At 40.6% G+C, this 23,484-nt stretch overlaps 1 protein-coding gene across 1 annotated transcript in view; it reads left to right on the forward strand.

The window, feature by feature from the left end:
• The window catches only part of CAPN7 (calpain 7), a 1,011,285-nt gene that overhangs the window by 348,401 nt on the left and 639,400 nt on the right, over positions 1-23,484 (forward strand). The window contains exon 7 of the mRNA XM_044064001.1: positions 2,219-2,345. Coding sequence (XP_043919936.1) covers positions 2,219-2,345 — 127 coding nt within the window. The remainder of the gene's footprint in view (positions 1-2,218; positions 2,346-23,484) is intronic.

The following is a 23,484-nucleotide window of genomic DNA, read 5'->3' on the forward strand; positions in this document are numbered from 1 at the left end:
GATATCTGGGTACCTAATTTTCTCATATGAAAAAGCCAGCATTTTTCTTTTTATCACCTGATGGCACCGCCCAAGTAAACTGTCTACCCATGATGTATATCTTCTGAACATGTGCTTCTTGATTCTCCACCATTTCTAATAGTTTAACAATATCAGAATATTTTTATGTAAAGATTAAAATATTGACTATGTAGTGCTTAAAGTAACATTTTGTGCACTTGTAGTTGATTGTCGTTTCACCACAGCAGCAGTTTTTACATGTTCTTGACCAGTTAAAGCCTAATGTGACAAACTTTTCCTGTGAATGTTTTTGTGCACTTCGATCTTTGGAGCCCTACCCTGTTCTAGGTGTGTATCATGTATGTGTATGGACACTGCTTTATTTTTACTAATCTTCTGAACATTTTTTTTCATTCATCTACTTACTGAATAAGTGGTTGTACAAACCAAATACTGTTTGCATAGACTGTATTGAATTTCCAGACTGTGATGCAAAATCCATGTATTTCTGCTTAATTGTGTAACTCTCCCTTGAATTCAATGTTTTACCTGTTTTTCTCACAAGTATATTTAGTTACTCATCTGTTGTTGTTTTATTTGTTGACTGTGCTGTACTTTCTGTCATTGCTTTTGTTCTTTTTACTGACCACATATTTGCAAGTGCTCTATTTTCTTGATCTTGTACTGTTAGTATTGCTAATATTTTTTTTTGACTGTTCTGGTTTACGTAATATATATTGAGCTTTTCTCCCCGGGCCTCTAATGAAAAGGGACATGCTAGGCATCCCAGTTGGACTTGTCCATTAAAGAAATGCTTAATAAATAAAAAAAATAAATTCTAACACTTGGTGTGTAGGTATGATTACTTTTGTGCCATTGAACAGAATGAATGAATGTGAAGAAGGCTTTACAGAAAAGCTAAATCAACACTTGTATTATGCAACGACCCCCCCCCCCCATTAATATTCCAAAATGTGCACGCTGATTGGTCAGCGTGCACGTTGTAAATCAGAGTTATACTAATGGAAAACGGTCCGGTCGCCTGGACTTTTTCCATTAGTATAACTTTTTTTTTTTTTTTACAGCGACGGAGAACGTAAGATCTCCATTGCTTTTTTACAACCTGTCTCGCTATATTAAACGAGTTTAACATAACGAGACAGCTTTAAAAAAAGCAATGGAGTATCCCTGTTGCTTTTTTTAAAGCTTTCTCGCTATGTTAAACCCATTTAACATAGCGAGACACTTTAAAAAGCAACGAAGATCTTGCTTTCTCCGTTGCTTTTTTCAAAACTGTCTCGCTATGTTAAATGGATTTAACATAGCGAGACAGCTTTAAAAAAGCAACGGAGATTCTCTGTTGCTTTTTTTAAAGCTGTCTCGCTATGTTAAACTCATTTAACTTAGCGAGACAGGTTGTAAAAAGCAAAGGAGATCTTGCTTTCTCCATTGCTTTTGCCCACTGCTCTGATGTACTGTGTAAGTATACGCATGCACAGTACATCAGAACTGCCACAGAATACCAGACCGCTACAGAAGGGCAACAAGGAGGCATTATACAATGCCATTATTTAAGAAAAGTAATTATTTTTTTCTTAAATAATGTGATTGTATAATAGCAATAACCCAATTCTGGGTGTGGGTAATGTTGGATTTACCCACGGTTGTCTTTGTTTGGCCACTAGGGCTTTGCCCTCATGACCAAACCACACCAACCATGGGTAAATCCAGAATTAGCCACACCCAGGTGTGGGTTATTGCTATAATAGTTGGCAGATGGAGAAAGGGTGGAAGACCACTACAGGGTCATAATCATGCTTGGTGCTTGCTCTGAAAAGAAAAAAAACTGAGAACATCAAAAGTAATGCAAGAACAATGAGATTTTGTTATTGATCACATTCCATATATGACAACCACATAAATAATAAAATAGTCTGGCGGTTACAAAGTGATGAGTTTTTTTTTTCTTCCTTTTTCCGTTTTCTGAGGTGTTAGACACATTATGACTGCAAGATATTGGGTGATGTCAGAACTTCAGCAGCCTCAGTGATTTATTTTAATTGTTTAATAATGATTTTGCCAATTTAATTAGCTAAATGTGCACAGTAAGCAGAGAAACTGAAGTAATGAAAATTGTTGTATCCCAAATTTTCACCAGAAAGTTTCATTTATACTCCATATGTTTTAAAACAAACTGATTTGTTTATTTTCCATTTAGAGACAGATCTGGCAAACTACCCTTATCTCCAAAACAAAAAGCAATTTTCTCAAAATGGGTCCGGCCAGCTGATTTTTCTAACAACCCAACAATGATCTATACTGTATCGAGTCTGAGCATAAAGCAGGTAAGTTCTGATGTGTTATACAGATACACACACACACACACACACACACACACACACACACACACACACACACACACACACACACACACGTATATCAAACTTTTCTTTGTGTGGGTGTGTGGGTGTGTGTGTGTGTATGTCTGTAAATATACTTATATACATATATATATATATATATATATATATATATCTAATATATATTGTTCACTCTTCTGAGTGATCAGTTCATTGACAGAGTGAATGCCTCAGAATTCTAATTAAGTGTTCTGATCATTAAAAATGTTAGCTATCAGAAGAAGGAAGATTGAGTACGTATGAGTATGGTAAGTGTAAGTTGAGTGCTATTATCAAAACTTTCAGATATACTGAAAGTTTTGTCATTGGGGGTGGGAGTGTTGGGCAAGTGTTTGTGGCTTAGGGTTAGAGTAAAGGCTAAGATGAGGGGATACATTTAGTGCTGTGGAAGTGTGTTGCTGTGTGTGTTATGCATCTCTGAGATTGTCTTGCATAGTGGTAGTGTTAATGAAAGGATTTTTCTAAGCTAAGGCGCAGTATTAGTAAGGTGATTCAAGGGGACTTCACCTTACCCTAACGTTGTAACTTACCTTAGGAAAAACCTTTTCTTTAAGACTACCACTTTTTCAGGCAAATTATCTGAATGTGTGCTGGATTTTGGAGATCAGATCAAAAAAGGAATCTGTTTATTTCCTTTTACTTTCTTTTGATTTTTTCTAGATTTTTATGCATGTATTTTTTTTTTCAAAATGCCAGCACTGATATCTGAGAGTCATTGCTTGTGCATTTCGTTAAATCAACATGAATATACATAAATAAATATATATATGTATATGTTCATAGGTAGGTACTAGGCTCTTGGCCCTAGGGCCTATACAAGCCTAGCCAAAATGGTACCCTGGCTTTTGCCACCCAAGAAAATTATATATATATATATATATATATATATATATATATATATATATATATATATACACACACACACACATACACTTTGATATACATACACACACACACACACACACACATTTATACAGAGAGAGAGAGAAATATGATAGGATTAGCGCACACATATACACACACACATGCACACACACACACACACACACACACACACACACACACACACGTGTGTGTGTATATCTGTATTTGTGTGTATGTGTGTGTATATATATATATATATATATATATATATATATATATATATATATATATATATATATATATATATATATATATACGCTGTGTATATACAGACAAATATGTAAATTATGCCATAGCAACCAATAGCCAGATAATATATAATGATTGCATAACTGTTCATTGGGAGTTAGTATCTCTAAAATAGTTTAACAGCAAATGGAGGAAAGCTATAAAACTAAGAAATCTGTGAGAATGTAACCCAGTAGGATGACTGTCATACTGATGTTGGCCTTGGCTTAACTGACTCCAACTTTGATATGTCTGAATTGCAAGTTTGATTTCTTTTTTTAAGCAAAGAATGACAACATGGAATACAGTTGCTTCATAGAAACATCAGGTATTTAGTATGAGAATACTTTAGGTCAGTATGTCACAGCTGTCTGACATGCACTTTAACTTTACTGAATTAGTATAGTCCTTTTAGTAAACATTCTAGAGCACCACAGTTCATTGTATGTGAAGGGGCAATAATGTCAGACAGATTTCTGAGCCTTTCATGATTCAGTTCTTTGTTTCATAACTTAATTCCTTAAAAGGTGAGTTCAGTAGATCTTCAGCAGATCATACATAAACAATAAGGTCCGAACAAGACCTACTACTTGTCTATAAACCCAAGACTAAAATTGGGTGCAACCTCTATACCTGTCATCCTACCATCTCATGGAGCAAGCCCCCACTACATATTTGATCGCTAAAACAACCTAAACAATTCAAAGTAGCTGCTACAGAACACCTAAAAACTCTTTGGTCTTGCCACTCTACTCACCCTCCATAAACTGCCCTTCAATCCCTAAACAGCCCACTATTAGCCTGCACCCTTTTATTCCATCTTCTACTCTCTTATCTGTTAAAACCCTCTACCCCTCCTTACAAGTCTAATACCAGACACTTTTAAACCAGAAACTTTCTATGTCTTAGTCCAGCTCTTCTCCCATTCAACTCCTCTGTGTCTACACCTGATAGTAGCATGTTATAATGAATTTATTGCTTCGCAACTGTATAAATATGGTTTTATTTTCAGTGCCATCTTTTAAACTATGATTTGTAAATAATTTTTGTTAACCTTTTTGGAAAATTGCTTCTGCTATTTTTACTGTTGAACGTATTGGAGCTTTTCTCCCTGGGCCCCCACTAAAAAAAACGCTTTTCAGCTCAGTTGCACTAACCCAGTCAACAATTGTAAAATAAAATAATAATAAATAATGGACCATATAGGAGTACATAAAAAATATGTATTTTTAAATGTGCCTCATCCATTTGCAGCATTGTTGAAAATAGCAAAGTTGCATTTTATGAGGGGAGGCCTCTGTTCTGTTCACCAAATAATCTGACCTTAGAAGTGTGCGACTATTATAATTTATAAGTACTTGTTAACTGGGTAGGTGGACTGAGCAGACCACCATACCTCTCAACTGCCTAGATTTTTCAGGATGTGCAGATTTTTGCCTTATATATTTGATCTGTCCCTCATACAATTTATGGTTGTTTTACAAATCACTGAAACGTACATTTGAGTTTCAGATTTCATATCCTTCTGAAACTGCATGCTAATACAAATCTTGTTATTCTAACAACTTTCTAAGTTTATGAGAGCAACTTTTAAAATTTGTGCCTGATTTTGAGTCTTTGTCCCCCCATTATTTTAAGATTTTTCCAGATTTCCTGCTCTCAGTTCCTTGAAAGGTATGCAGATAAAAGAAATAAACAGTACATCAAGTACAGAGCAGGATTCTTTCAGAAACATAAAAAAAGAATGATTAGCATAATACATAGAGAAGCAGTTGTGTAATACCCATGTACTCATAAGTGTGCACGTTAGTACAACCAGGGTAATAGCATACATGACTAATTAGTGTGGATCCAAAGGATTCCATAGAAAGGCATGTTAGGCATATAGTGAGCACAGTACATTTACAGGATGGTCAGAGAAGTGAGAATCTAGTGATGCATGTTGCCTCCCCTTTGAATGACATATTGGTACATGTACGTGTGACATCACGGTGACATAGTTGTAACAGTAAATGTATTGCATCCTGGAACACTATTACACAATATGTGATAAAATGTGACAGTCTAATGACTATTTCTTGGTTTCTTCTTCTTTGAATTTGAATTTTGGATTAATGCAACAATCTGTGGTAAACTTTTTTAGTCTTAGTCAACTTAGCTTAAATGTGCAGACATATTTAACACAGAAATATGCAAGTTACACCACTTTAGAACTGGTTTAAAACAATGCTGAAAACAGCAAATAGTTGCATGAAGCTCAACATGGGAAGGATCTGAATTGCCTAGTAAAGCCTTACTAACTTTAATGTTATTGCCTGCCTGAAAAATAGTTGCTAGAAAGGGGAAATCAAAATCTGTTCCCAACATGAAGATGGCTCTAGGATAGAGATGTTGTTGTTTGTCTTTCGGCTTTTCCCGGTAAGGGGTCGCCACAGCGGAACTCCATTCCGCTAATGATTGACAGTAGATTTTTATGAAATGCCAAGGTGCCAGCTCAATGCTCAAACTTCAATAAAGGTTCATAGGTAGGTACCAGGCTATCGGCCCTGGGGCCTATACAAGCTCAGTCAAAAAGGTACCCTGGCTTTTGCCACCCATGAAAATTATTTTCCTGTGCCACTGTCGAGCAGAGCCACAGAGGTGATCCCCGGGGTGAATTTCCTATTTCCCATCCAGTCATCAAGATTTTTCTTGAAGAGTGCTAATGAGGAGCTTTGTTTGATAAAAAATAGGTAGTTTATTCCAGAGTATGGGAAGTCTCTGGGACAGGAATCTATCCCTCCGGCATGTTCTGTTTATTGTGGTGACAAGGTTTAGGTCCCTAGAGCGTGTAGCTCAGAGGGATTGGGATGACCATTTACGCACGCATGTCTTTCAAGCACTACCCAACTGCTGGGAAGACATGCAGACACCACACAGAATGCACTCCCAAGCACAGCCGAGAATCGAACGGGAGAACCTCTTGCTGTGAGGTAACAATGCTACCGCCGTACCACATGCGGCATCAAATAACTCTAAATAAGATCATTAGAAAAGCTAAGGAGCAAATTTCATGCAAATAAATGGAATTTGTAGGAAGAATACATGCTGAATAATGTTCAGGTAGAAGTAAGAGGTTTAAGGGAATGCAAGAATTAAGCAACTTAAGTAATATTAAATAATAAGGTGGCACAGTGGTGTAGCAGTTAACATTGTCACCTCACAGCAAGAGGTTCTCTGTTTAGGTTCTCAGCTGGAATGCCTTCTGTGTGGAGTCTACATGTCCTGCCTGCATTCGGATGAGTTTCATCTAGGGGCTTCGGTTTCCTCCCGCATTCCAAAGACGCGCGTCTGGAGAATTTCTCCCTGGGCCGCCTCTGAAAATGGGCTCTGTTCCAGTCAGACTTTCCCAGTAAGCAGTTTTTAAATAAATAAATAAATATTAGAGGGAATGAAATTTATTAAAAAGAAAACATATATGTATACTGCATGACAATAACAATGGAAACTTTTATTGCAGTTTGCTTTTGTTTCTGTTAATGTTATTAATACCATGCTGCATGATGATGATGATGATGAAGATTTAATAAAGATGTTAAAAATACCAGTAAAACCAACTACCCTAAGCCATAATAAAAATCCCAGCAGAATGTCTATGTATAACAGTCAACACCATAGCGTACCCAATAGGAATTCTAATAAACTAATCCTTAAAAGAATATTTGCTCATTATTTGGAAGCAGACACACACTTCCGTATCCTTGAAGAAGACAAAATCATAACTTCTCAAACTTTAAACCTATTATCTCCATCCCCAAAAATCTTGAAAGATTTATCAACAAACATCTCATAAGCCTCTTAAAAATACTATCCTCAATGCAGCATGCTATCAGTTCTGACCACAGCATAGATAAAACAATTATTTTCTTTTAAAGTAGCCTTGCCTGTGTATACATGGGCATGTCAACTGTAAAGTAGTTTACGGGTTATCTATCAGAGAGATCATGAGCTTTAAATTGCATGAGATTTATTCATTTTCTCTATCTACCTGAAATGAGTCCCATAATGATTTGTCCTTCACCCTTTGTTATTCAGTGCATTTTTAGATAACTTACACAAGTGTAGTAAAAATACAGCTACCATACAGTATGCAGATGGCTCAGTAATGATATGCTCAATAGATGCATTCAGCCAGCATTAAATGAGAGCATAACACACTTTTGGCAAGCTAATAGATTTGCTAATAAATTCACAACTAATACAAAGTGTTAAAAATAAATAAATAAATAAATAAATAAATAATGCTGTGTTCTGATACAACATACAAAAACATACGACTTCAAAACTAAAGAGAAGAGCATTATTGATCAAGTTAGGCAAACCAAACTGCTAGGTATAATTATATGTAATTATACAATGACCCTCCATTAATATTCCAAAACATGCACGCTGATTGGTCCCTAGAGCACCCGGACTTTTTCCATTAGTATAAGTCTTTACTTTATTTTGTGTTAGGCAGCAACGGAGAACAGAAGAGCTCCATTACTGTAATCACGCTATGTTAGCATAGCGAGATATCTTAAAAAAAAGCAACGGAGATCTCCGTTCCTTTTTTTAAAGATATCTCGCTATGTTAAATGCATTTAACATAGCAAGAGAACTTTAACAAAGCAACGGAGATCTTCCTTTCTCCATTGCTTTCTCTGCACACAGCTCTGATGTACTGCGTAAGCATACACATGCGCAGTACATCAGAACTGCTCCAGGATACCGGACAGCTGCTGAAGGGCAGCACAAGGCATTATACAATGGCATTATTTAAGAAACGTAAGTATTCTTTTTCTTAAATAATGTCAGTGTATAATAGCAGTAACCCACTTCTGGGTGTGGGTAATGCTGGATTTACCCACGGTTGTCTTTGTTTGGTCACTCGGACTTCGCCTTCATGACCAAACCACACCAACCGTGGATAAATCCAGCAATCTGAAGTAGGAACTTCATTTGTCAGCAACCCTTGGGTATCGGATCCGATCTCGGATCCGAGCCGGCAACTTATTTCACAGCTATTCGATCCGAGCTCCTAGCTCCTCCCCTTACCCATAACCCCCTGCTAACTCTGACTGACCTCAGATCTAGTTTGCCGCGCTTAGACTCAGCAGCTAGGTTACGAGCTCCTGCTCAGATAAGTGGTTTTGATTACTTATTACCTATTTTGCCCCAATAGCTCCTTCTCCGACCCGCTTCCTGGGTTTGTAGCGTTTGGAGCTCGGCACCGTCGGAGCCGGGGTCGGGTCGGCGCCGATAGTATTGGGTACTTCGGTGCCGACTCTCCCCTCAAGCTTGCCGGATCCATCCTTGTCGGATCCAAGCTCTTGGAGCCGTGCTCTGAGCTTCGGATCTGGGGGGTTTAGTGTGCCTTCAGCTCCATCCAGGTCGGAGCACACTGGCCTCTCGGATCCCTTGGTCTCGGTGCCGGCTCCGATCCATCCTTCGGATCCGGGTGAGGGTCGGCTCTCAGAACCCACTGAGAGCGGCTCTCCCTCGGCATTCAAGGTGGTGGAGAGGGCACTGTTGAGGGCATTCAGGCCCCCACTCCCTGCTACTGATCCATCCCGCACTCCCTCTCGTTTGGGTCAGGCTTCCGTCACTTGGCCTCAGGGACAGCCTGCTTTGACATCTCAGGTCGTTCCACTGGAACAGGACGTTGCTGGTGAGTCTTCCTCGGACAGCCCCCCCGAGGATGTTCCTCACAAGCGGAAGTGTAAGAGGAGGCATGTGGACTCCCCCGAGTCCTTAACAGAAGATACGGATTTGGATGAGGGGGAAGGCTCCCCAAGATCACCCCCCGAGGATGTCTCCTTCGGAGACATCATGGAAATGCTTAGGATCAGGGGGCGGTGGTCTGCCCCAAGGCTTCCTCTGACGAGTCCTTATTCCTGGAGGTGTTCGAAGCAGGCCTGTCTACCTCTTGGGTGTCCCCTCTGGCCGACCCCCTGGTGGACCTGATTACCACCAGGGCGTGGAAGGAGCCGGACACTGTGGACCCAGTTCCCAAGCGCCCTGATAAGATTCTGAGCCCCCCTTCGGAGAGGTCCCACTGGAGCAAGGGTCCCCCCGTAGATGCCATGTTGGTGGCGGCAGCCACCAAGAGGGAATTGGCTCAGGAGAGCCCCTCTATGCATCCACCGAGCAAAGAGTTCCGCTCGATGGATCGCCTAGGGAAGTGGGTCTTTAGTTCAGCGACCTTCTCAGTAAGGTCCCTGAACTACATGGCACACGTCATTAGGATGCAGCGAGACCTTATCAAAGAGTACGTTGCTTCCCCCCTGGAGTCCATGTCGGCGGAAGACAAGCAGTTGTATTCCACTCGCATGGCCACTCTAAGATCAATATCGAATAGCTCTATGTGGCTTTTATCCCATGCCACAGAGGGAGCCGCTAGAGCCAGCGGAGCAGGCCTAGTCATGAGACGTCAGGCCTGGCTCCGACACTGTGACTTCGCGGAACCCTTCAAGGCGTCATTTGCGAATGCCCGTTTTGTTGATTCTGCCTTATTTGGCAAGACCGTTTGCGAGACTTTAGTCCAGAGCGAAAAGGACGGGAAGACGTTGTCTGCCATCGGAGTCTGCTTCTCTGCTCCCCAGAGGTCCTTCTCCAAGAACCAAAAGGGACAGAAGAAGATGTGGTTCCAGAAATCGCAACATTCCCCACCTGCTCCGGACAACCAGTCCTTCCGTGACAGAGGAGGACAGGGAGGATGCTGCCCTAGAGGCAGAGGGGGCCCGAAAAATTTTGGGTCCAGAGAATCCTTCTCTGACTGGCCCACGCAGAAACCCTGAGGGGTGGCCCGACTGCCCCACTCTGGAGGCAGTCGGGGGGCGTTTCTTGAGGCACCTGGCAGATTGGGAGTCCATCACAACGGATCACTGGGTGCTTCGTATCATATCTGGAGGTTACCACATTCCCCTGTATCTCGTCCCCAAAGTCAGAAACCTCCCCGATGTACCACCCGATCAGAGGGAGGTAGCAGCTGCAGAGATTCAGCAGCTCCTAGAAAAAAGAGCCATCCAACCCATCCCCCCAGGCCAGTTCGGATTAGGGTTTTACTCAAGGTTCTTTTTGGTGCCAAAAAAGACGGGGGACTTAAGGCCAATTCTCAACCTTTCTTCTTTGAACCTGTTAGTAACCAAACAAAAATTCTGGATGGTCACCCTTCAATCCATTCTCCCCCTTCTGCGGGAGAACGACTGGATGTGCTCAATAGACCTCAAGGATGCATACTACCACATTCGGATGGACAGATGATCCAGGAGGTTTCTCCGCTTCCGGCTGGGAGCCAGTCACTACCAGTTCAGGGTCCTTCCCTTTGGTCTCACCACAGCCCCCAGGGTGTTTACCAAAGTATTAACAGTGATAGCGGCCCACCTGAGACTCCAGGGAATACAGGTTTTTCCATACCTGGACGACTGGCTCCTGACCACCCCAACAAGGCATCTACTCTGCTCAGCCATGGAATACTTCCTTCGACTTGCCCCCCGGCTGGGCATCACTATCAACATGGATAAGTCCTCTCTTGCGCCGACCCAGGTGATAGAGTTCATAGGGGCCAAAGTAGACACGAGGTACCTTCTAGCATTCCTGACTGCGGAATGACTGCAAAGCCTGAGGCTTCATGTGCGGGCCATCCTCCAATTAGAAGCTCCAACAGTGGAGTTGGTCGTGAGGGCTCTAGGCTCCATGGTGGCGGCAATCACTCTTCTGCCGTTGGCTCGTCACAACATGAGGGTCCTGCAGTGGACCCTTCAAGTCCAGTGGTCCTTTTTACACTACCCCCTAAGCCATCCTATTCCCCTCAACAGGGCTTGCAGGAGGGCTCTCTTGTGGTGCCTCCACTCCCCGGACCTCCATACGGGACGTCCCTTCTCCACGCCTCTCCCCCTCGCCACGGTGACCACGGACGCCTCTCGCCTCGGGTGGGGGGGGGCATTGCTCAGGCAGGATGGTCCAAGACATGTGGAACGACACAGAGACCTCTTTGCATATCAATGTTCTGGAGATAAGGGCGGTGCACTTGGCGTTGCAGGCACTTCACAACCTTCTTCCTGTAGGAACTTTTGCGATACAGACGGACAACATGTCAGTTGTCTGGTATATCAACAAACAGGGGGGAACCAGGTCCTATCCTCTCTGTCGAGAGGCCATGAGAGTGTGGGAATGGGCGATCTCCACCAACCGCTTTCTTATTTCAATGCACATTCCGGGACGGTCCAACATACTAGCGGACAGACTCAGCCGCACCATCCTTTCACCTTACGAGTGGTCTCTCAATCCCCAGGTAGCGAAGCGGATTTTTGCCGTGTGGGGGCAACCCTGTTGCAATCTCTTCACCTCTACCTCAAATACAAAATGCAACAGCTACTTCGCTCTAATTCCCTCCTTCGGGGAATCCCCGAGAGACGCTCTGGTGCATGCTTGGCCTCCCGGTCTGCTTTATGCGTATCCTCCCCTGATGCTGAAACTCGTACAGAAAGCCAGTCGGTTGGGGAGCAGAATGATCCTCATTGCCCCATTCTGGCCTCATCAAATGTGGTTCCCTTACCTGTGGTCTCACCTAGTGAATCCTCCTTGGATTCTGGATCCCCTACCGGATCTAATATATCACCCACTAGGTCTTTTGACCCCGAATCTGGACAGCCTAAAGCTGACAGCTTGGCTGCTCCAGTTCCACTCCTAGTCAGGACTCCCTGTATCTCTTCCCCAGTTAAAGCCATACTAGTAGCGGCACACAAACCTTCCACTAGAAGGGTCTATCGCAGTAAGTGGAAGCGTTTCTCCATCTGGGCAGAGCATCATAATTTAGATCCCTTCACAGCACCATTGCCGACTGTGTTGGGGTTCCTTACAGGTCTTTTTCATCAGGGGGCTAGCTGCTCAACGGTCAAGGTTCAACTAGCAGCTATTTCTCATTATCATGTGGGACATGAATCAAGGCCATTGATCACGGCAAAATTGTGCAAAACCTTTCTCAAGGGTACCTTCTTGCTCAGACCCCCAATCAAAGACGTTATACCCCCTTGGGATTTATCACTAGTCTTACAGGCCTTGACAGCTCCCCCTTTTGAACCTGCTGCTTCGGTTGATCTTAAGTACTTATCCTGGAAAATGGCGTTCCTGGTCGCTATTACTTCAGCGAAAAGAGTTTCCAAGCTTCAGACCCTTTGTGTAAAACCCCCGTACTTGGCCTTCCACTAAGATAGAGTATACCTCAGGACCAATCCCTCATTTCTTCCTAAGGTGGCCTCAGAGGCTAATATCAATCAGTCTATTAACCTGCCTGTCTTCTTTCCTAAGTATCAAAACAAAGAAGAATACAAATTGCATTGGTTAGATGTGCACAGATAACTGCGCTTCTACATTCATAGGACGGCTGGTAATGGACAATCTGACCAGTTGTTCATCTCCTTTGCCAAATTCAACTTAGGCAAATCTGTTTCTAAAGTCCCTCTGTCACAATGGATATCACAGTGCATTCTCTTGGCCTACGAAAGTTCTGGAAGGCCCGCACCTCAGGCAGTATGTGTCCATTCTACTCGTTCTATATCTACCTCTGTTGCCTTTAGGTCTAGAGTATCATTGGATGATATTTGCTCTGCAGCCACTTGGTCCTTATCCCATACTTGTATCAACCATTATAAGCTGGATGTTATCTCCAGAGGGAGAGCATCCTTTGGGTCCGCAATGCTCCGGAACATCCTTCCATGAAGGCCGCCCAAGATCTAGGTAGCTGGGGACTCTGTCCCAAAGTTTGCTGACAAATGAAGTTCCTACTTCAGATTAAGAAGTTATGTACTCACCATAACCTTCCATCTGAGTAGGTATCTTCATTTGTCTGCAACCATCCCCCCCTCCTTCCCCCTGACCTTCGAATTTTAGTTCTGGATGTCCCTTCCTGAGTTCCTTTGGGACGAATCTAGCCTGTTAGCTGCTTATATAAGGGCAAACTTGATCTGAGGTCAGTCAGGGTTAGCAGGGGGTTATGGGTAAGGGGAGGAGCTAGGAGCTCAGATCTATTAGCTGTGAAATAAGTTGCTGGCTCGGATCCGAGATCGGATCCGATACCCAAAGGTTGCAGACAAATGAAGATACCTACTCAGATGGAACGTTATGGTGAGTACATAACTTCTTATTACCCACACCCAGGCATGGGTTATTGCTTAAATAGCTAAAGTTCAATCTATGTGATATATAGTGGCAAAACCAAACAGACTAGTTATGTTATGTAAAAATCAGAAAACATTTAACACCACAATCACAGTTACAGTCAACACAATGACTCTTACTTCCAAGTACCTTCTACACAACTGCTGTCTTAAACAGCATTCAAAAACATACTGTGTTAGGTTCTTATTTTGATACTGAGGTTGAGTAGCAAACAATGACACAGATGGAATACTTAGACAACACAACAAGCTATAGCTAAAAACAGTTTTATCCAAAAATTATTTACTTACAAAAATCATCAGCTTAATCATTTTGCATACTATACTGTGGTACCGTCTTTCTTGGTACAGGCGCAGCTCTGCTTGAACAAGGTATTCTTTGAATCACTACTCAATCAGTTAATCAAATCAGGATCAAGTGAGAGACTTAAATCCTGAATTTATGAAAGGAACTCTGGCACTAGTTACTAAACTTGAGTCATGAGACAAGGAAGGGAGGTGGGTCAGTAAAGTAAAGAACTGCCCAGGCTTTTATACACAGGCGAACATATGCAATACTTTCTGGAAACTTACAGCTGTTGAAGTGATACTTTTCAGAAATCTCATGTCATTGATAGAAATAGAATTGAGTTTCCTGAGTTGTTTGCAACATTTAAAAAGAATGTTGTTGTTTGTCTTTTGGCTTTTTCCCGGTAAGGGAGCATCACAGCGGAACTACGGTCCACTAATGATTGACATTAGATTTTTACGAAACACCGAGGTGCCAGCTCGACGCCCAACTTTCAACGAAGGAACTCCTATTTACGCACGCAATTCTTTCGAATGCTACCCATCAGCGGGGAGGACATGCAGACTCCACACAGAAGGCACTCCCAAGCCAAGCTGAGAATTGAACAGGAGAACCTCTTGCTGTGAGGTAACAACTCTACCACCGTACCACTGTGGAAACCATAACATTTAAAAAGAATATTGTTATTTTTTTCAGTTCATTTTACATGCTAGCTTTCCTGATCAGTAAGACATTGTTCAAAGCATGTCCCAGCAAAACATGGCTTCTTCCCCTTTTTAAACACACTGCTTGACATAGAGGCATTCGATTGAAAAGATCAACAGCATAGCTGCAACTTTTGAAAAAAAAAATATGTTTTTCTCATATATGTTATAACTTAAATGCAAAACTCTGATCAATCAGTGCAAGATTATTAAAAACAAACTCATTAATATTTATATCATATTTAGCTAGCTGGCAGAATATCTGTCTAATGCAGTTTCATGCTGCTATGTCTTTGCTATTTGGTTTGCTGTTTTATGCCCGACCATGAGGGAACCAAAGTGATAAAATGGGACAGAATGCACAGGCTCTATACACACATCTAAATGAACTGGAAGTGTTGCCAGCAACCTAACAAATGAAACGCATCACTGCTTGTGTGCACTTATCAGATGAAGTAGTTAGAACTGTGATCTACCCTTAATCACTCTTAGGTCAGAATGACACATAGCATTCTAAGTATACCAAGCAAATGTTCAGCAGTCTTGTCAGTGGATTCTTTCCTTATATCGTACATCGCTCAAAATCTCAACCAAATATAAACTACAAAAGCAAGAAACCAGCATGGAGACTCCCATGTTGCAGAACTTTGGAACTCACATACCCCAATGTATTAGCAGAAACAAGCTAAAATTTATTTCTACACAAATTAAAAGATTACTTAACTATAATATGGAGTTGTTCTTGTGTTAGACCCCAAAATAACACATATTATGAAAGCTCGCCATCCCATCTAACAAAACTTATCCAGTTCTAATACATAACTAATCTTATAGACATACCTAGTATTTTTTCATGATGTCCTGTTCCTCCTCTCAAAAATAATTTAATCCTCCTTTTACAGTATTCTCCCTCTCTCCACCTTTCTCCAAAAACTGCTTTCCCTACCCACACATCTGAGCTCCTTCAGTGATACTCTACCTCGACTTTTCTTGCTCTCTGCATTCTTACTGATATAATTGATTTCATTCACATTATCACCCTTCTTCTCTCACCTAGTATATTTCCTCTTCTAAAGTCGTCTTTCTTGACATCTTTCTATGCATATCTCTGCTCTGCTCTTTCTCAACACCTTCACCTCCCCTTTCGTTTCTCTTCTGTTTTATATCACCCACTTCAGTCTCAGCACCTCTCTTCTATAGCACTTCTGTACAGATTTTTCTTTTCTTTTTTCCTGTCTCACATTTCTTAACTTTTAACTCCAGAATTCATTGATCTTTTGATTTAGCCTGTTGAACATGTACATAGCATTAATAATTTTGGTAATAGTTAAGCATAATTTATTTAAGCATTTCTACTTTTATAAACAGCTTTCTTGTATAATTGACTATATCCACACGTGACTATATTCATTCTAATTGTAGTATATTGTTTTATTTTGTTCTGTTTTGCCTTTGCATGGAGCTTTCCCTTTGGATTTTGCTTAAAAGGGGATAGTAAGCCCAGTCAGACTATTCCAGTCAAAATAACTCACTAACTCCAAGATTTGTTTATCTGAGAGAAAAGGGAATTCCCCATGTACAGCAATTTTCAACTTAATATGTTTTCCCTTAGTAGCAGTTTCATTTTCCAAGCCATCTAACTTAGAACAGGAAACCCTAATGGACTTATCTTTGACTTGTATATAAATGCAAGAAGTAATGCATTTCATTATTGGTTTAACTATCTTTTTTTAACAGAACGAGTGATAGTGTTCTTTGCAGAGGTAGGCATAAGGAATAGACCAAATAATCTTTTATTTTTGGCAATCATGGCATTATATTAATGTTTCCAATGTTATGCATTTTAATATCTAAATCCTTAATCTCTTTGGCTACAGAAATAATAGAGTTGTTAAGTATAAGATTATTATGAAACAGTGAATGCTACCAAATAAAAATACTAAGCACAAAAGAACACAAAAGTCACATTAATAATGTTTACAAACTGTTTGCATTTTATCAGAATTCAAAGTTTTCTCTCTGTTTATAGCTTAGTGTGGAATATATATTATCACAGAAAACTGTCCCCAGTTCATATTGAAAGCCTAGACCCACTGACTTCAGTAACAGTATTACAATCTAATGCTTGTCTCTGAAATAAAAGACAAAGAAATATTTTCTCAGTAACAAAACTTGTAATTTGTACTACTATCTTCTTTTTCCCTTGTTATTTGATTTCATTTCATGTACTGACTGGTTTTCAAACTGCATTAAATTTAGGACTGCAAGCATACACACTGAACTGGACAGAGCTCCCGAAAACATGTTTTAATGTAGTAATAAAAATGTATGTTAATTAGAATGCTGTGACACTGATTTAGCTCTATAGCATGTCCCACATTTGTGTGTGTGGAGTCATAAATTGTGTCCATTTCTCTTGTTTTCTTTCTTTTTATTTTCTTTTGACTTTCTCCTGTTTCTCCATTCTTGTCTTGACTTTATAACTATTAATGTTTGTGTTACACAACCTAGTTGCACACCAGGCCACTGACATGAATTAGATGGTTGTCTGACTTCGATTTTTGAAGGATCAAACCCACTTAATGCAGATGTCTACTGCTTATATGTTCATGTAATGTTTGCTAATGAAATAAAATAAGGACTAAACTAATCCAATGATTTTATCAGAGTGAAAAACAATATTTTAGAAATTACATTAATATATATGGTTTATATATATATATATATATATATATATATATGTATATATATATGTATATATATATGTATATATATATATATATATATATATATATATATATATATATATATGTATATATATATACATACATACAGAACCCAGGAAGCCTGTTTTTCATCATAATATTCTAGTGGTCTCATATAGAATGCTGTACTGTGATGCAAGGTCTGTCTGCAATAAGAATGCCATTATTACCAGTCTGTCATGTGCCTCTGACATTGTGCTTCTTACTAAGTCTTGGCTAAATTAGAGCTTTGTCCTTCACCTGGTTGCCTCAGTGCTTTCAGGACTCATGGAAATTCAGTGAACTACATTTGATATCATTAGAATGGAGATGAGTGTATGTGTCATGTTAGAGCTGATTGTGGCCTAGGTTCCTTGTGGTAAAAGCAAGAAAATGGGGCATAGGAGCAGGAACAAATTATAGGTTTCTTCTTGTTTATCTTCCATCTAGTAGTTTGAAATGCTTTTAAAAGACATTCACATGTTCATAGGTGTATACTAGGGTAATGACCAACAGGGCCTTTATAAGCATAGCCGTGCAGTCTAACCAAATTGTGTCCCTATGTATCATAGGTGTTTTATTAAGAGTGGGTATATTATGAAGTTTCTAAATGTTATGTTGGGGGAGTGATGTGTTAGTTTGGGCATTACTGTCTGCCTCTGTCTTTCACAGACATGGGAGCCAAAGCTGGGATGAACTTCTGATTTCCCAGTTGCAAAAGACATTGTTTATTATGAAACGTTTAGATTTTTTTCAAGTAGTATTTATCTTATATACCCATAGGCATGCTATTCATTAGACTTAGTGCTGAAACAATGTAATGAATTCAAGCCTTGGAGTGGAACCAGTCTGTTATTAATATCACTCCATGAACAGTTTAGCTTTCAAATGCCCTGTTTTGTTCCCTTTAATGTTCAGTATACCAGGTAAAAGAAATCTAACATTACTAACAATGTCTCTAGTCTCAATGCGTTTCTATCAGAATGTAGTACAGATTACCCTAACTGATTATTTACTGAGTGCAACAGCTTTAAAGCTGCTGTCCCTGATCATTTCAAATGGAAGGTGTGACGTGTCTCCTAGAGAACAAATTATCAGTGGACCTGCATTATCCAGGTGCCCAAGGTCTTCTGTATGAAGGTTTGTTACTTGCTCAGGGAAATGTTATCTGTGAGAAATCAAGTGGCTAAGCTCTTTCCACTGGTTGATGATGTACAGTACAGCCTGTATGGTTACGCAAATGGTCTTTAAAGTATCTGTAAACAGTCACATACAGCAATGCTCTGGAACTCCTTCCATCCAAAATCTTTAACAGTATCCCATTTACCACATGCTAATTTCTAATCAGGCACCCACTATCCCAACATAATCTATTGCTTATGTGGGATCACATAAAGCCCTTACTAATACCATAATTCTCTAATACCTTCTCCAGTATGTTCAATTCCTTCCGTAACTGTTTAGTGACCTATCACCCAATATCTCTGTCATGTTTTCCCTCTAACCCTGATACTTCTTTACTGCCTTGAAAACCATGTACTTCTCACATCATCTGCTTCTTACCTTGGCTGTATCTCATTTACCTTCAAGATGTGTGACAATAAAGATTAAGTACATTTTAATATTTTCAGTACATGGTTCCTTTTAATGTAGACTAATATTTCAAGTTATATATTTGTGGTACATAAGCCATTGTGAGCATACTTCAAAGCTGGTAAGTAAACAGACTTCTTAGGCACTTTTCTGATGTATGAAAATGACTTAGCTTGTTAAACAGCTTTCATCACATGTAAATCTTGTGCTAGAGCATAAATAGCTGCCACCAGTGACCAGCAGAGGGAAGCTCAAATAATTTTAATACTAATACATTTCAACCTTCCATGTTAAAAGTGAAGTGTTTTTTTTTTTGAGTGTAGTCGTTTTGTATTTATTATGTGGCAGCATGAAGTATAACTTTTAAAGCTGTCACAGAATCATGTGTACTTGAATTCTGTGGGATAATACTTATTGAGTTACAGCTTTCAAAGCAGTAAAACACATCATGCTAATAAAGTTCCTTTTTTTCCTTTATTTCTCACTGTCTTGTATGTTGGAGCAACTTGCAGCTCTGTGTCTGGGAGCACAAAGTGTGTTCTAAATCTGTAAAAAGCTTAGCTGTTCTGCACACACTATCTCTCTTTGTCAGTCCATCTGTCTCTCCCTGTACGGTTTTATGTGACACACAAACTTCTTACTATTTCACAAAGCCCTTTTGTGTTTGCAGTGTAAACTTGCCCCACATATACATGCTATTTGCCAGTTTTGCCAGACTGCACGTAATGTTGCATTTTACTGTGTTGTATTTGTGTGGAAACTTGCTCTCTATGATGCTGTTAATCTGGACAGCATTCATTTGTATACTAATAAATAAGTAAAATACAATAAATCTGGCTATGAATTAGGTGTGACATTTTTTACAGGCCAACTTGTATTCAACAAGTGAGAGGTACTCCTGGAAACAGAGATCTTACAGTTTGTCAGGACAGGGAGATAGGAAATACAGTTTGTCAGGACATGGGAAATAGGAAATACACCCCATGGATCACTTCTGTGTCTCTGCTCAACAGTGGCACAGGAAAATAACTTTCTTGTATGGCGTAAGCCAGGGAACCTTGTTGGCTAGGTTTATGTAGGCCCACGGGCCGATAGCCTAGTACCTACCTATGAACCTATGGACAGAGGTCTTCCACACCAGATTTGATATCATGTAGTTGTTTCTAATTTTCTTTGAATTACTCCTGGGTTGGACCCTGAGCCAACCAAGTTGCATATGTCTTGAAACTGTTTATCATGTGAAGTTGTTTAATCTCGACGTTCATTCTTACACATGGGTTCGGAGCCGATACCTCGGCTCCAAGTCGGCCACTTTCACAAGCTCGAGGTTTTCGAGTAGCTCAAGGCCAAGTCCCTGTCCCATGATGCTCTCTGCCTCACCTCAGATCTGCTTTGCCGCTGCAATAGATCGGAAGTCGAGAGTGGCGTTCAGGCCAGTATTTAACTTTTTTCAAAGTTATTATAGATATTTAGCTAGGTTCTGTGTGTTAAAAAAGACTGTTTTCTTGGCTAGTTAGCCTTATCTTTGATTTAGACTCTCTCTTTAGTACCTGTTTGACGAATTTGTTGTCTTTATAGAGTGGTTGCTCTTAGGACTTTCATTGGCCATTTTTGAGTTAACCCTATCCGGTTGAAGTGTTAGTTGTTATAGTCATAGTTGATACACTGGAAAATATTAGGGTACAACCTGACACCCTAATAATGTGTGATTTCAACTACCCCACTATTAACTGGGAAAACTACTTGTGTACCAACTCTTTTTCTCAATGTTTTCTGGAATTCATCAATTCCAACACCTTGGATCAACTTATCCACACCCACACCAGGGGCAGCAATATCCTAGACCTGGTTATCACCAACATGGGCGACCGGTGTTCCACACCAGAGGTCAGGTCCTTGTTGGTCAGATCCAACCACAAGCTAATCGCCCTACACATCCACATCCCGTTCCCACCCCCCATTAGGAAAACAACCGTAAAAAATTTCTCCAAAGCCAACTTCACTTTTCTTAAGACAGAAGTGGCAAACTTCACGACACCCATGCAGATGGACAACAGAGGTATGACTGCTGAATCATACACAAATGCACTTTATAAGCACTTACACAAGTGCATGGATCGTGCTATCCCTAACAGAACCAAGATGCTATCCTCCAAAAAAAAAGGAAGCCAATCTGGTGGTCTTCTGCCATAAATAAACTCTACAACAGAAGAAAGAAACTGTTGCAAAAAAGAGTAAAATCCCACGATTGGAGGAACTCCCTGGTCAGCCTCAGTAAGAAGCTGAGATCCCTCATAAAATCTTCCAAAGCTAGTTAAGAAAACAAAATCGCCACTGATTCTAAAGACAACCACAAAGCATCCTATAGATAGGTTCAGTGCTAACTTTACCACCCTCTCACACCCTAAAGGGTCCATCTTTATACCAGAAGAATGCAACGTTCCTGTAATCATGGCTGCACAGGTAAAATCCTTACTCTCCAAAGCCAAGAACACAGCATCCATGGGACCTGACAACATCCCAGGCTGCCTTCTACACGAACTACAGAATGAACTGGCACCCCACCTAAGTACCATGTTCAATCAGAGCCTCACCTCAGGCTTTGTGCCCATTGAATGCTGCACCATGACGGTTATCCCACTCCACAAAGGGGGAGCTACAACAGACCCTGGGAACTACCGCCCCATTAGCCTGACGAGCCTATTCTGCAAGGCCACGGAATGTATCATCATGGAACTCATAAACAAAGACATTGGAGATCTCCAAACTCTGGATCCCACACAGTTCGGGTTTTTAAAAGGCAGATCATGTCTCCTAAACCTGATGGACTTCTTTGAAGCAGTCATTAAAGCCATAGATGAGGGTAACGTGGTTCACACAGCCTGTCTAGATCTCACCAAGGCGTTCAACACCATCCCCACTCTGGAATTATAGATAAACTCATTAAGCTAGTATAAATCCATATGTCACAAGATGGGTTGCCAACTGGCTTACTGACAGAACCCACACTGTGAAAGTAGCAGACTCCAAATCAGACTTCAGATTAGTGACAAGTGGAGTACCACAGGGTTCAGTCCTGGGTCCTCTCCTGTTTGGTATCTACTTCTCTGAAGTACAGGCTAACACAGAAGGTCTTTGGCTAACAAAATTTGCAGATGACTGCAAACTAGGACCCATAATCAAAACTCCTAACGATGTGGACATTCTACAAAAGGGCCTCACTGAGACAGATGCCTGGTGTCAAAGCCATGGTCTCAAGCTCAATGCCAAAAAGTGCATTGTCGTCCCCTTTGGTAAAAACTCTGTACCCATGAACTACCAGATAGGCGGTAGTCTACTTAACACACAAAGTGTGATAAGAGACCTTGGGACACAGGTGGACAGTAGTCTCTCCTTTGATAATCACATCGCCACAGTGGTCAGGAAATCCTTCTGTGTGGCACACCTCATCACAACAGATTTCTCATCCAGAAAAAAAAAAGAGGTCATTGTTCCCCTGTACTCATCACTCATTAGACCCATTATAGAGTACAATTCCCCTTTTGGTATTTACCTCACAAGACATCTACAACAACTGGAAAGGCCGCAGAAATACCTCACAAAGAGGATTACTGGCCTCAAACAGATGCCCTATGCAGACCGACTCAAAAAACTCCAGCGTTATTACATCGCATATCGCCTACTCAGAGATGATCTCTGCCTAACATACAAAGCTATGTCAAACCCATAGCTGTTGGACATGCTCCACTTAAAGAAATTCCAGTCCCTCCGAGCTACATGCTCTAGGGTCCTAAACTTTGTCACCACAATAAACAGAACATGCTGGAGGGATAGATTCCTGTCCCAGAGACTTCCCATACTCTGGAACAGACTACCTATCTATGTCAAACAGATCTCCTCATTAGCACTCTTCAAGAAAAATCTTCATGATTGGATAGGTAATAGGAAATTCACCTCGGGATCACTTCTGTGGTTCTGCTTGACAGGGGCACATGAAAATAAGTTTCTTGGGTGGCGAAAGCCAGGGTACCTTTTTGGCTAGGTTTGTATAGGCCCTAGGGCCAATAGCCTAGTACCTACCTATGATAGCTATTTGTAGCTTAGCTGTTTTTTCCATGTTTGTTTTTCACTGCTTAGTTTGTGCTAACTGTTATTTAGAGTGTGTTTGTTCTCTAGGCAGTTTATATATATATATACATATATATATATATATATATATATATATATATATATATATATATTTAGATATTTACATAGATATATATAGTGCTTGTTCTGTGCGTTATGGCTCACCAGAAAGACAAGGAAAGACAGAAGTCAGGGTTCAAGAAATGCCCTAAGTGTGGACAAAAGATGTCCATCACTGACCTTCATGTGAGTTGT

Source organism: Protopterus annectens, chromosome 2.part2 (assembly GCF_019279795.1).
Source record: "Protopterus annectens isolate FY-2018-M chromosome 2.part2, PAN1.0, whole genome shotgun sequence".
Classification (NCBI taxonomy): Eukaryota; Metazoa; Chordata; order Ceratodontiformes; family Protopteridae; genus Protopterus; species Protopterus annectens.